At 41.4% G+C, this 12,857-nt stretch overlaps 1 protein-coding gene across 1 annotated transcript in view; it reads left to right on the top strand.

Annotated features, from left to right (window-relative positions):
* CHD6 (chromodomain helicase DNA binding protein 6) overlaps nucleotides 1-12,857 on the top strand; it is a 169,322-nt gene that overhangs the window by 96,960 nt on the left and 59,505 nt on the right. Inside the window, exon 17 of the mRNA XM_028525117.2 lies at nucleotides 7,559-7,754. Within this exon, the coding sequence (XP_028380918.1) occupies nucleotides 7,559-7,754 (196 nt within the window). The remainder of the gene's footprint in view (nucleotides 1-7,558; nucleotides 7,755-12,857) is intronic.

Here is a 12,857-nt window from a genome sequence, read left to right as displayed (position 1 = left end):
CCAGTATTATTTTTGACTTTTTGCTTATGGTTGTGGGTTTTTGTATGTTTATTTTATTTTTAGAAGTTCTAAATTTTATAGTAGTCAAATATCTCAGTCGTAAAACAGCATTTAAATAAATTTAAGTGCTTAAATTAATATGCTTAAAAAGGCTTCTCTCATCTAAACATTGCAATCATATAAATATTGTGAAGTTGGGTTTTTTTTATGGTTTCTTCACCCCAATAGCATATAACATAGTTCTTCTGGGCTTAATTATCATCATTACTTTTCAGGTTTTTATTTTCATTAAAGTTATGCATGCGCATAACTTAAGCAGCCAAATTATTCTATTAGACTTATGAAAGCTTGCATTTCCTAATTTACCTCCCCTCGGCCCCTGAGTTTTCCCACTCCCAGAAACAGTTTCAACTCTGTATCTATTTCGTTTGGTACTTACAGCTATATCTAAATAATGTTGGTAGTTACGATTTATTTATTTATTTTTTTCAGTTTTAGGTGTCGATTTTCACTGTGGAAGATGAGTATTTATCTTTCAGTGCCCCTCGTAAACACCCGTGTGCCACCTCCGGTCCTCCATCTTCCCACTGTGCCACATAGTACTTAGGATTAGATTAATGTGTAGTGTTTAGTAGGGCCTGTGTAAATGCTAAATTTCAGCTTAGTCATGTAGTATCCCATTATTTCTTTATTGCAGGACTTTTATTTTCCCTGAAACTAAAAATTATCTTTTTATTTAGTTGCTTATTTTTCTGTATAGTGGTTATACTTCAGGTCCGGAGTTTTCCCTGGTTGTCTAAGTCTCCCCTTGTTGCATTCAAGCGCATCATTTCCATCTCCCAAGGCCGTCTCTGCTGGGACCCTCTACCGTGCTCCTCTCTGTCCCATTGCCCTTCCTGCCTAGCACACCGTTGTCACCTGTGATGTCCCTCCCTTCATCACACTGCTGACCAGTTTCTTTTCTTTCCACTTGAATCAAGTCTCCTTTCTGGTGGATCCCATGCACCTCTTCTAGGAGCTTCCGAGAAGGGGTGAATGATAAGTGAATTTTGAGACTTTGAGATATTTGTAGCCTACTCTCCTTCTTGACTAATGGGCTGGGTTTGAGAGTCTAAGTTAGAAATCATTTTCCCACAGAATTTTGAAGGATTAGCCCATTGTTGTCGAGTCTCCAGGTTTGCTGTCTAGAAGTTCAAAGCTTTTCTGATTCCCAGTCGTACATGTGACTTTCTTTTTCCTGTTTAGAAGCTTTGATACATCTTCTTTGTCCCAGTGCTGTGAAGTTTAAAGTGAACTGGGTTTGTTTGTTTGTTTGTTTGTTTGTTTTTTATGGCATTGATCTAATTGGATACTGTGTAGTTTTTTCCCATCTGAAATCTATTTTCTTCAGCTCTGGGGAATTTTCTTGAATTTTATCTTTAATTATTTTTTGTTTTGCTTTATCTTTGTGGAACTTCTGAATTGATAACCCAATTTTCTCTTTTCTCTTTATTTTCCATCTCATTATATTTTGCTATGTCTTCTGATGGGATTTTTTTATTCTCCCAAATTTTAACCCTAGTTTTTCTTTGTATATTTTTAATTTCCTAGACCATTTTCTTCTCAAATTTTCAATTCTTATGGCATTTAAATGGTTACTCGTGTTTCATAGATGCAGTGTTGTTGTTGTTGTTGTTGTTGTTGTTGTTGTCTTTCTGAAATTAATCATGGTAGATTTGTGGGGTTTTTTTTCTTCTTGCAGTTTTCTCCTAGTCAAAATTTTCTTTTTTGTTTGTTCATATCTCTGTCTTTTATATTATGAGTTGGCTTTCTCTTTTCTTTTTGTCAACACTTTAAAGTGTTACTCTACTATGTTTTGGCCCCCATGGTTTTTGATGGGAAATTCTATGGTCCTAAGTTGCTATTTCTTTATATATAATGTGTTGATTTACTCTGGTGAGATACTGTTTTGATTTTTGATTCTCAGTAGTTTGACCATGATGTGTGGAATTCATCCTGTGTAGAGTTCACTGAGTTTGAATATGTAAACAAACATTATCAAATTTGGGAGGATTTGGGTCACTATTTCTTCTATTTCTTTTTTCCTTTTCCTCCAGCCTATTTCTTTTTAGGACCCCAATTACCTGTATGTTTGACCTTGTGATGCTGTCCCACAGGTCCTTAGGCCATCTTCCTCTTTTTTTCCCCCAGTCCTTTTTCTTTTCTCTTGTCTTGATTTCTCTATTTTCAGTTCTCTGACTCCTCTTTATAGAGATTGTATTTTAGCTCTGAGATTTTCATTTGTTCCTTAGTTTGATGTTTCTCTGCTGTGATTTCCTGTGTTTTCATTCACTGCATTCATTCCTTTACTTCCTTGAGCGTAGTTATAATAGCTGTTTTGAAGTTCATGTCTGATAATTAAAACATTTTGGATTTGACATTTGTTGATTTTTTCCCCCTTGAGAATGGGTCACATTTTCCCTGTTTCTTCATGTTACGTAATTGTGGGTTTTTCCCTGGACATTGTGAATATTTTGTTGTGGAGACTCAGGATTCTGTTACATTGCTGTGTAGGTAACGTCGATGGGGTTTTTTGGGAGGCATTATAGGGGCCGTGACTCAAAGCGCAAATTCTGTCAGTATCTCTGGTAGGTAGCAGCTCCAGTCTCAGCTCAGACTGCGGCCAGTCTGCCCTAAGCATGTGTGAGTCAGAGGTCGGCCAGAGACTTAGGTAGAGTCTACAGCCAGAGTTTGGGGTGCACTCTTTCTGTCTTTTTTTTGTGGAGATGTCTGCTCACCCTCTGGCAGTCCTGGTTGCCGCAGACCCCTTCCCCTTGTGCCTCTGGTTAGAAAGACGGCAGCTTTTAATCAGATGGGCAGCTGCCCTGCACCTCTGCCGCCATGACTGTGGCCTCTCCTTGGATCAAAATCACAAGGTTCTGTTCCTCTCCAAAATCTGCCTGTTTTCCTTAACTCTCTAGTGCCCTCCAAGAAATTTTTCTGTTCATTTGTTTTGTTTTCTGTATTTCGTCTGGGCTTTGTGGTGTTATTTGCCGAGGGTTGGTGTGTCAGCACCTTGACCCTCCATACCGGAAGCAGAGCCTCTGTTTCAGATGGGAGGCTTCCCTTGGGCGCCTGGCCTGAGCCATCTCGTGGTGGGCGCCATCCCGCTGATTGGAAGCTCTGCGTGTGTGGCCTAGGCTTGCTGGCTCTGGGCCTCACTCTTCATGTGTAAACTCTAGTCTTCTGGATGGGCCATGTCCTTGGGGAATCTCCTGTCTCAGTACTTGTGGGTGTTTCTCTTCCTCTCTCCAGCCTAAAGGATGGGAACTTGATTGTCCCTGGAGCTGATTGTGGGGAAGCAAGTTGAAGAGAGGTAGGAAGGTCTCCGTATCTGTCTTTTCCCGCTTTTCAGGCTACTACTTCTATCTTTAACTGCGATGGGTACCCCCTAGGGTAGAGAGAGGTACAGGTCTTTTGTTTTAACTCCCTGAGACTGGGGTGGGTAATCTATAGGCTGATACTCAACCAGTTCCCCTGGTTTTTAGACTCTTTGCTTCCCCGTTTTCAGGAGTACCTGGTGCCACCAATACCTGATCCCTTTGGGGATCCTGCAGTATTCTGCAGTATTAAATCAGGTTGTTGCCCACTCGGGACTCTGCTTTCTTTAAATTAAACACCATTTGGCTGATATTCCAGCCTCCAGAATTTTGTTATGACTTCTGTTTGTGGTTTTATTTGGGGGAGGGCGTTATTACACACTAAAAAAAATCCTTTTACTATCATTTTACTAGAGATTCAGGAAGATAAAGGAATTAAATGTGCATGTTAATTCATAATCTTTAATTGGATTGTTTTGGGGTTTTGGGGGGGTTGTAACATTTTGGTCCACAATCCTATAATTTTGATAAATAGTATATAATGGGTATCTAATTTAGTTTATTTCCAAGTATGTCTAATTTTCTATTTATTAAATAGTTCATCTTTTCCCCTACTCATCTAAAACACTATCCATAAAAATATACTGAGATATTATATATATTGGGTGTATTTCTAACCTTTCTATTCTTTTGATCAATATTTCTGTCCTTTTGCTCATATATTATTGCAGATGAACTTCATAATTATTCTTTTTTAAGCTCTTTTTTACTACTTTGGTCCCTCACTATGAAAAGTTTATGTATATGTATGCATGTGTGTATACACACACACATACACATAAACACACACACACACACTTGCCCACCTGTGTTTTATCTATATATACATATATCCATTCGTTGGGACTTTGATTGGTTTTTATACATTTAGTAAAGTAGGATTGATGTCTTTGCAAAGCTGAAGAACATTTATTCAGGTCTTTTATATGTACTGTTGAGTGAGTATTTACAAAGCGCCTACCTTGGACTAGAACCTCTGTAGATATTAGGGAGATGGTGACCAAACCAGCATGGCCCCCTGTTGTCATATTGCCAAGTCCTTGGTACTTCTTACTGAGTTGAATCCTAAGTATTTCATGTGTTTATGGCTATTGTGAATGGGAGTTTTTCGGTCTTTATGTTTGCCAGCTGGTTATTGCTGAGAGACGAGAAAGCCATCCATTTTCCTTTAGGCTTGGTGAGAACATTTCCTATTGAGTCAGAACATGCCACTGCACCCCTCCCACTGCCCTAGACAAAGCACATAGAGGTGTTCCAGAGTGCCACCTGCTTCTTGTTGATATTTGGCAGTGACTCAGAATTACAGTTTGGTGAACTTCATTAACTCCTAGGGCTTTTGTTCAAAATATAGTTGGCACAGAGGGGTTAATTGCTACACTGGTGTTTGGTATGGAAAATTTTATAACGTCCAATTTCTTCATTCAGACTTACTAGCCCTCAGGACTCCCTTTGTTCTTGAGCCCCGTTGCCTCTCCAGCTGTCGGTTTGGTTTTCCTCCCGTTCACTTCCGTGCCATACTCTCGTCCAGGGGTGAGGGCCTAGCCAAAGGGTCTGGCTCAGGAGTGAGAGGGGTGAGAAACAATTTTAAAAGAACTCAAATAATTGGATTTTTGTTTTAGTTGTGTGTTCTTCGAGAGCACTCCCTCAAAACTGAACAAGTGATGGAAATGAGAATTGATGTTCCAGTCATCCTGCACAATTTCATTTTAATAATTTCATTTCATAAAACCATTATTATGTCATAGCTGGCAGTACACTATCTTAATTTATGGATTTTTCCCCCCTGGTTGATGGCCGAGCTATAACATTGCTATTGATTTTTTTTTTTTTCTTCCTCCCAAGGCTATGCTAATTCCCTGCCTCACTCAGATCCAAGGGCATCTGACTCCTCTCTGAGGGCTGGGGGTGTCTTGTCAAAGAACACTGAGTCCTCTGTGCCTGTGGTGTTAATCGTTGGCATGTGTGATGGTGGGGGTGGTGGCGGCAATTGTTTCATTGTATCAGCCCTGCTCCCGAGTCCAAATTCCGTGCTGTTCCACCACATCACTTACATGGCCAGCTGCTGTGAGAACCCATCCAAACCAGACCTTGGTGCATTGACTTATCAAAATCACTTGGATACCTGTAGTTTCTTTTTTTCATCTTCTACCAGAGGTATAGGTTTTCTAAGTTTACTGTTGTCTCTTATTTAACTTTCTCTTTTAAGTTCTTGGGAAAATCTTTCTGTCCTGCCGCATTGAAATGCAGGGTACAATATGAAGGCCACACAGCAAACTGATTAAGAGTGCGGATTTGAGTTAAACGGATCTGAGTTCAGCTTGTTTACCAGCTGGTGACTGAGCAGGTTATTTCACTTGTACGGGCTTAGGTGGTGGTGTTGCTGTCTCCCCAAGTATGAAGTGGGGACGATAGTAGCGAAACTGCCTCACAGGATTCTTGTGAGAGTTAAATGTGATGATTACAGTGCCTGGCACAGAGCTGGACACTTAAGCTGTGGCTAATATTGTTGCTGTGGCTGTTATTAATAATGATGATAATTATATCGAATTACTTCATAGTTTTGTAGAATTCAGAATATAACTCTCGGCTTTTATCTCATGACACAAGATCTTCTTAGTCTGCCTTCATGGCAATCCTGTCTTCAGCAGTCTTTCGTTTTTTTTCTGTTGTAGTTTCATGTGTTACCCTTAAGTTGGTCACGTTACAGCAGAAGAAGAAAGGGAAAGTCTGCATCTGTAATTCCAGGACAGCAGCTTTCTAGGTTGCTACAGTATTTCAGTTCTCTGTGAGTTCACTGTAGCTTCACAAAAGGTAGGCGTATTTTTGGACTTGGTTGTTTGCTATCTCATGTGTCCCATATGAGCCTGAGTGGGTCTGGTTTCTTTACGTGGATTTCCTTTGGTGGTTTCTTCACGTGGATTTTCCTCTTCCTCAAGGAAGTCAGGGTCATGTTGCCAAATTTGTTCTTCCGGAGTTGTTCCCACGCAGAGTCATCTACCCCTAGACGGCCTATCCTTATTCTCTTGTCAGTTATTTATCTGAAGTTTTAGAGATCAGATTTCCAACTCTGGGCTGTGCGACTTGGTCCTTTTCTCACGACATTGTTACTTCTACTTTACCAACCAGTTCTTGCTCAGAGGTCAAATTGGGCCCAGATTGATGCATTCCCTTGTTAATTTTAGTTGTCAGGGGGTAAATAAGAAAAAAATAAGACTCAGCAGCTGTCTAGGGTGCTACAGCTTTTAACTCTCTGTTAATCACACGATCACCATCATAAAGGTACCATACCGGCTGTGTTTTCTAACTGGATAGACAGTAATATGATCTCATAGCAGTTTCATTTCTTACTCTCTTTCCTTTTCCCCTCTCTTCTCCACTAGCTTTCCATCATTATTTCTTAACTTTCCACGCAGGTATATGCCTTCTGGAGGATATTCAGCTTTACTTCCTCACTTTCTTTTCTAAATTCTCTAGTCCTCCCTACCCCCGACACAACACAAAATGTTTTCTGTGGTTTATCCCCACTTGCTGGGCAGTAAACTTCCCAGAAGACCTTGGTTTCAGCTGTAAACTTGGAGGTTTTGCTGTGCACCTCTAAGGCTTTGAGGAGCTGTCAAGCCAGAAATGACCAGCCCAGATGTACAGGGCCTGCCTGTCAGGAGAGTCTTCTTCCCATTTTCACCACGCCAGACAGCAGCTACAGACTGATTTGAACTCGATTCCTTGTCATGAGCACTACTGAAAATAGGTGGTTGAGGGTTTTATTTGCTTTTCCTGGTCTTATGATTAGATTCAATGCAAGTAAAAAGTAGGAAGTAACTTTGAGAAGTTGCTTGGGCAGTGGGGATTGATATTTTTTATGTTTACAGTTCTTCTAGCCCTCCTTAGTTTGTGGCTGGTTTTTTGTTTTGGTTTGATTTTTGTTTGTTTTTGGGGGGGGTGCATTTTACAATGCGGTTTTAGGTGTCTGCCCTGCTGCCTGTGTAGAGGCTGGGTACTCCTTCTAGACTGCTGATATTTGGTCCAAATTTAGAAGTGAGGGATTTAAGGCCATCAGTCAGCAGCTTCCTGCGTTATTTGCTGTTCTCCATTGAAGTCATGATTAACACCTGGGCTTTCGTTCGTTTGGGTCCCCTCAGATACACCTATGAGCGAATTGATGGGCGAGTACGGGGAAACCTGCGCCAGGCAGCCATCGACCGGTTCTGTAAGCCAGACTCAGACCGCTTTGTCTTTCTTCTGTGCACCCGAGCGGGAGGCCTGGGGATCAATCTCACAGCTGCTGATACCTGCATCATATTTGATTCAGACTGGAACCCACAAAATGACTTGCAGGTAACCATTAGGATGATTGCTGTTTGCCTTAGCCGCCCCTGAATCCCAGAACATCATGACCGGGCCTAGCTTGACTAGAGGGTGTCTGCCATGCCGTGCTTTGGTGTCAGCCAGGTGGCAGGCTTAGGGCCTCGGTCGGGGGGCAACCGGAAGAAACGTAAATGTCGTCCCTTCCCATTAATCAGAGATTGGTTCTTTCCTTTGCTTTAAATGAAATGGTATTTCACAGTAGTAGCCTCCAAATATAGAATAGAGCTACTTCTTTTTTATTATTATTATCATCATCATCAGACATAAAGTTAGTAAGCCTGACTAATCCCGGATTCTGGAATTTTCAACGTTCGGCTTGTTCATGAAATGGTCACGTGTCCTACACAGTCGGGCAGATAACTCGGGTGGGAAGGTTCCCTGGTGGCTGAGGCATTCACACTAGTTCCTTTGCTCTGCACTTCCTGCAGAGTTTCTGTATGCCCTTGTAAGTGGATTTGCAGATTATGTTATCTAGTCTTAACCAAATTAAATAATGTTGGCTTTAAAAGATAATTGCAGAGACTGAAGTTATTACAGAGTTTGAAGTTAATATATTTAAAAAGCATTCATAAACACTCAAGAAAATGGCAGAGCTAACATTTCTGGTTTAGAGTTCTTCATCTACTCTGAAAGTAAAAACAATGACCAGATTGGATAATAAGTCAGCCAAAGAGATTCTGACTTGTCAAGAAGATCATTTAGAATATAGATTTCCATCTGTTACCACTAACGATGAACTTCATGCTAAGTGCACCTTGGGACATCTGCTGACACTCGAGTGTGAGTGGAGGGTCGGGAGAGCCGTAGCTGCCCCACCACATTTTTCATGACATGGACTGAAGAAGGTAGTTTGGAGGCTGCTGGTTCACAAACTGAGCAGGTACCCTAGGGAAGGGAGGCGGGGAGAGGGAGCTCGGTCAGTGAGGGCCGGGGCCGCTTCCTTGGCCACCACCTTCTATGGAGTCATTCTGCTTTGTCTTTTTCATTTAATGAGTTTCCAAATAACATTTTATTTGAAGAAAGCACTTTACTAGTTGAAAAACCAGTCCTTTAAATTATTAAATTGGTGATAATTGACTAAAACGTGGCAGGGGGAAGTCATTCATTGTAAACCAAATTGTGTGGCATTGTATCTGTAAACAAGGAAAAGTGTATGAGTTACAGATAGCAATACTTAGTGCAAAGAAATAAAACAGAGAAGAGGGTCATGATGGGCTCTGGGTGCCCTGATTTAGAAAATCATCTGGGAAGCCTTTTTTGTTGTTGTTCAAGAATTTTGGAAGGGAAGGGAGGGAGAAAGACAGGAAGAGAAACATCAATGTGAGAGAGAAATATTGATCCGTTGCCTCTCCTAAGCATCCTGACCGGGAATTGAACTGGCAATCTTTTGCTTTGTGGGCTGATGCCCAACCAACTTAGCTATACCAGTCAGGGCTAGAAAGCCTTCTTAAAGATAATGACATCTGAGCAGAGACCTAAAGGATGGGGAAGGACCTTAAATAATAAGGTCAGTGGAATAGTGTTTCAGACAGAGGGAATAAAAGGTGTGACCGCTTAAGGTGGGCATGCGCCTAAGCGCACCCCTGCTGCAGGTGGGCCAGGCACTCCCTGGCAGCGTCAGCCCCACATACGCTGAGTCAGGGTCCTTTTGAGTGCTCTGCTGCCCCTCTTTTCAGCGTCCTTTCTCTTTCACTCCCTGCTCCTTTTCTTATGCTGCCCCAAAGCATCCTTTTCCGTGTCATCTCCTCTCTCCTTCCTGTTCTCAGCCAGCTGTTCAGTGACGTATTGACACGTTTATTGAGCCCTAGACACCAGGTCAGGCCCTGGGGGAGCAGCGGTGCTCAGGACTTTGGTTTGGGTGATGTAAGTTGAATCACAAAGTTCAAATAGTGGTTTTACGTCGGTGGGCACATATCCCATTTCCCAAAGACATTTTACGTTTTCAGAGGGGATGACACCTTTCCTCAAGGAATGAATCTGGAGGTAGAAATTTCAGATTCCCAATGTAGGTCTGCAAAATGCAAGGCCACTCCTCAGTGCTCCCTGACTCATGCTGCAGAGGGCCCGCTTCCTCCTCTGCATGAGTGGGTGGAAGTGGCGGAGAGCGGCAATTGCATAAAACTTAAACCTGCATAGGCAGACTTGTAGATCGGCCAGAGAAATGTGAAAGTGCTGGGCCTGAAATGAAATGCTTGTGCATAGAAGCTGGGTTCGGACATTATACCAGCATGCTGAAAGTGGTTGGGTTCCCATGGCACTGTAGTGATTTTTTTTAAACTCTGATTATGCAGATTTTTCATCAAGAAACAATTAGTACTTTAAAGCATTAAAGAAAATGTACTTTTTAAATGTAACAGAGCTAGTGATGTGAAAAAGCACCATAAGGGTCAAGAGAGGAATCAACGTTATGCTTGGTTGTTTGTACCAGCCATTTTATTTTCACACGATTGTAAAGATACGGTGTAATGTTTTGCCAAGCTCCGGACTTGAAAGTGACAGTAGTAAATTAAAGGCCTGAATTAGAAATCTCTCGCCGTTTGGGCAATCACGTGCTGTACTCCCCCTTTCTTCCCACTGCAGTCACGGGGATCTGAACACCACTACTTGTTTCTCGTAGGCCTTTGTTCACCTCAAACATATTAAAAACTGAAGAATAAACTGGGCCTGCAGGTCGTGCTGGCGCGCACTAGAGCTCTGTAATTTTCCCTGTGTGCGGGCAGCTCCGCTGCCCCTGCTGGTTTATGCTCTGGGGTTCTGTGTTTACACCTCGCTGGTGGATTTTATTTGGACTTCATCTCAGTGGCTGCCCTAGTTCTGAATGTTTCTCTCTTGACCATGTTTTTTTGTGAGTTCTGATTAGAAAATTTAGGAATATACAATTAACTTTAAAACTTGACTGCAAAATAACAAGTCTTCCAAATGTGACAGGTCTCATGTTGGTGCTTTTCAGGTAAGTTACCTTGGTAGAGTGTATGTTTATCTCCTGGTATCATTTAGCTGCTTGTGACAGTGGCCCCCAAAACAAAGGTTTGTTTTCTTCAGTTAACAGGAAGTCCAGAGGTGTGTAGTCCAAGACTGTTGAGGTGACTTCATAGTGTCATCCGAGTCCCAGGTTCCTTCTGTCTGCTCCACCATCCTCAGTGAATGTGGTTTACATCCTCTTGGTTCCAAAGCGGACCCTTTATGTCCCAGGCAGGAAGGTGCAGTGCATTTTTCAGGAGTGCAGAAGCTTCCCAGATATCCCCAGTAGACTTCTGCTGCATCGCACGGCCTAGAGCTGTATTACCTTGCCGTCCCTGGGAGGCCGGAAGTGGTTTCAGTTGAACACATTGCTGCCCTCTGCAAGAATCAGGGTTCTGGTAGTGAGGAAGAAAGGGAATGTGGATACCAAAGAGGTCATTAACGATGTCTGCAGAGCTCCCCTTATTAGACCTTTGCTCAGAACATTTCTTAAACTTCCTCTTGTAATTTCCTCTCAGTAGTAGATGAGCCAGAAAAAGAAAATCAGTGGCAGCACTTACGACCACATATTGTTGCTGCTTTAAGGATTCCTTACCATATATTACTTAGCTTGACTCCTTCCTTTATTTACTTACCAGAGTTATCCATCAAATCTTCCCCTAAGACTAAAGATTTACTACCACTGAAGATACAGAAAGAAAGCCTGGCAACTAATTGTCATAGCCAAAGACTAAACAACTTAGTGATCCAATAATAGAAGACTGATTGATTAAACCATAATATAAAGGAATGGGAAATATTGCTACAGGCTTCTGAATGTAGTGTTGGGTGGAAAAAGTGAGGTGGAAAAAGTGTGCATAGCATGCTAGCGTTTATCTAAACAGACTGTCTCTTCTCCTCCCCGCCCCTGCCCCCGCCAATGGGAAAATAAACAATCAGAACTTCACTTTTAAGTGGTTACCTATAAAGGGAGTGAGGAAACGGGGTGGAAGTAACAGGGATAGAAGCTAGTTTTCCAAATATGTCTTGTCTGTTTGCCTTTGGAACCATCCTAAGTATTTTATAGCATTATTCAACAAAATTAAGCCTGCAATCATTTTAAACTTTAACAGTGTTGCAGAGTAAGTGCAGAGTTCTAGGACTCTTCACCCAGCTTCCCTTAATACGAATATTTTATATAACCATAATATAATTATTGAAACCAGGAAATTATCATTGATTATCTACAGACCTTCTTCATATTCCTTCAGTTTCCTACAAGTTCTCTTTTTCTGGTCTGGGATTCTATTTTGGATCTTAACATTTCCTTTAGAAGTCATGGCTCCTTGACCTGCTCCCATCTGTAACAGCTTCTGTCTTTCTTTGTCTTTCATGACCTTGACACTTTTGAAGGATACTGACTAGCTGTTTTCTAGAATGTCTCCAATTGTGTTTGCTTGATGTTTTCTTCTGATCGGATTTTGAAGTTATGCATTTTGGGCAAGACTATCATAGAAGTGATGTTATGACCTTTTCTGTATATATTGAGGGTACATGATGTCAGTATGTCTTATTTGTGATGTTAACCTTGGTTACTTGCTTGAGTGGGATCTGCTGGGTTTCTCCACTGTAAAGTATCTATTTTTACCTGTGAAATTAATATCTTGGGCGGAGATAATTTGAGACTCAAAAGAACCTGTTTCTCATACTTTTGCCTATTGATTTTATTAGTATCCATCAATAGTTTTGCCTCATAATTATGATTATGGTGTTTGGCTAATGGTAATTTTCTGTTTCAGTCACTCCTTCTATATTTATTAATTGGGATTCTACTATAAAGAGCAGTTGACCTTTGCCCACCATTTCTTTATTTATAGCAGTATAGACTCAAGGATATTCATTTTATTTTGTGGGTTATGATTCATTCCTCTCATTATTTAATTTACTGTTTATATTTGGTCACTTGGAAGTCCTTCAGATTGGCTCCTGTGTCGTTTTAGAGGCTCCCATTGGTTTTTGAGCATTTCTCTTACTTTCTAACACCACAAAGTGTTCAGGTTCATGTCCCATTTTTCCTGCCATAGCCATGGAATTGACCGTTTCTCCCAGGGTCCCTGGTTCCTTTTATTCGCA

The sequence above is a fragment of the Phyllostomus discolor genome, chromosome 9 (assembly GCF_004126475.2).
Source record: "Phyllostomus discolor isolate MPI-MPIP mPhyDis1 chromosome 9, mPhyDis1.pri.v3, whole genome shotgun sequence".
NCBI lineage: Eukaryota > Metazoa > Chordata > Mammalia > Chiroptera > Phyllostomidae > Phyllostomus > Phyllostomus discolor.
Note: the sequence above shows the minus strand (reverse complement) of the source record. Positions and strands in the feature narration are given on the sequence as shown.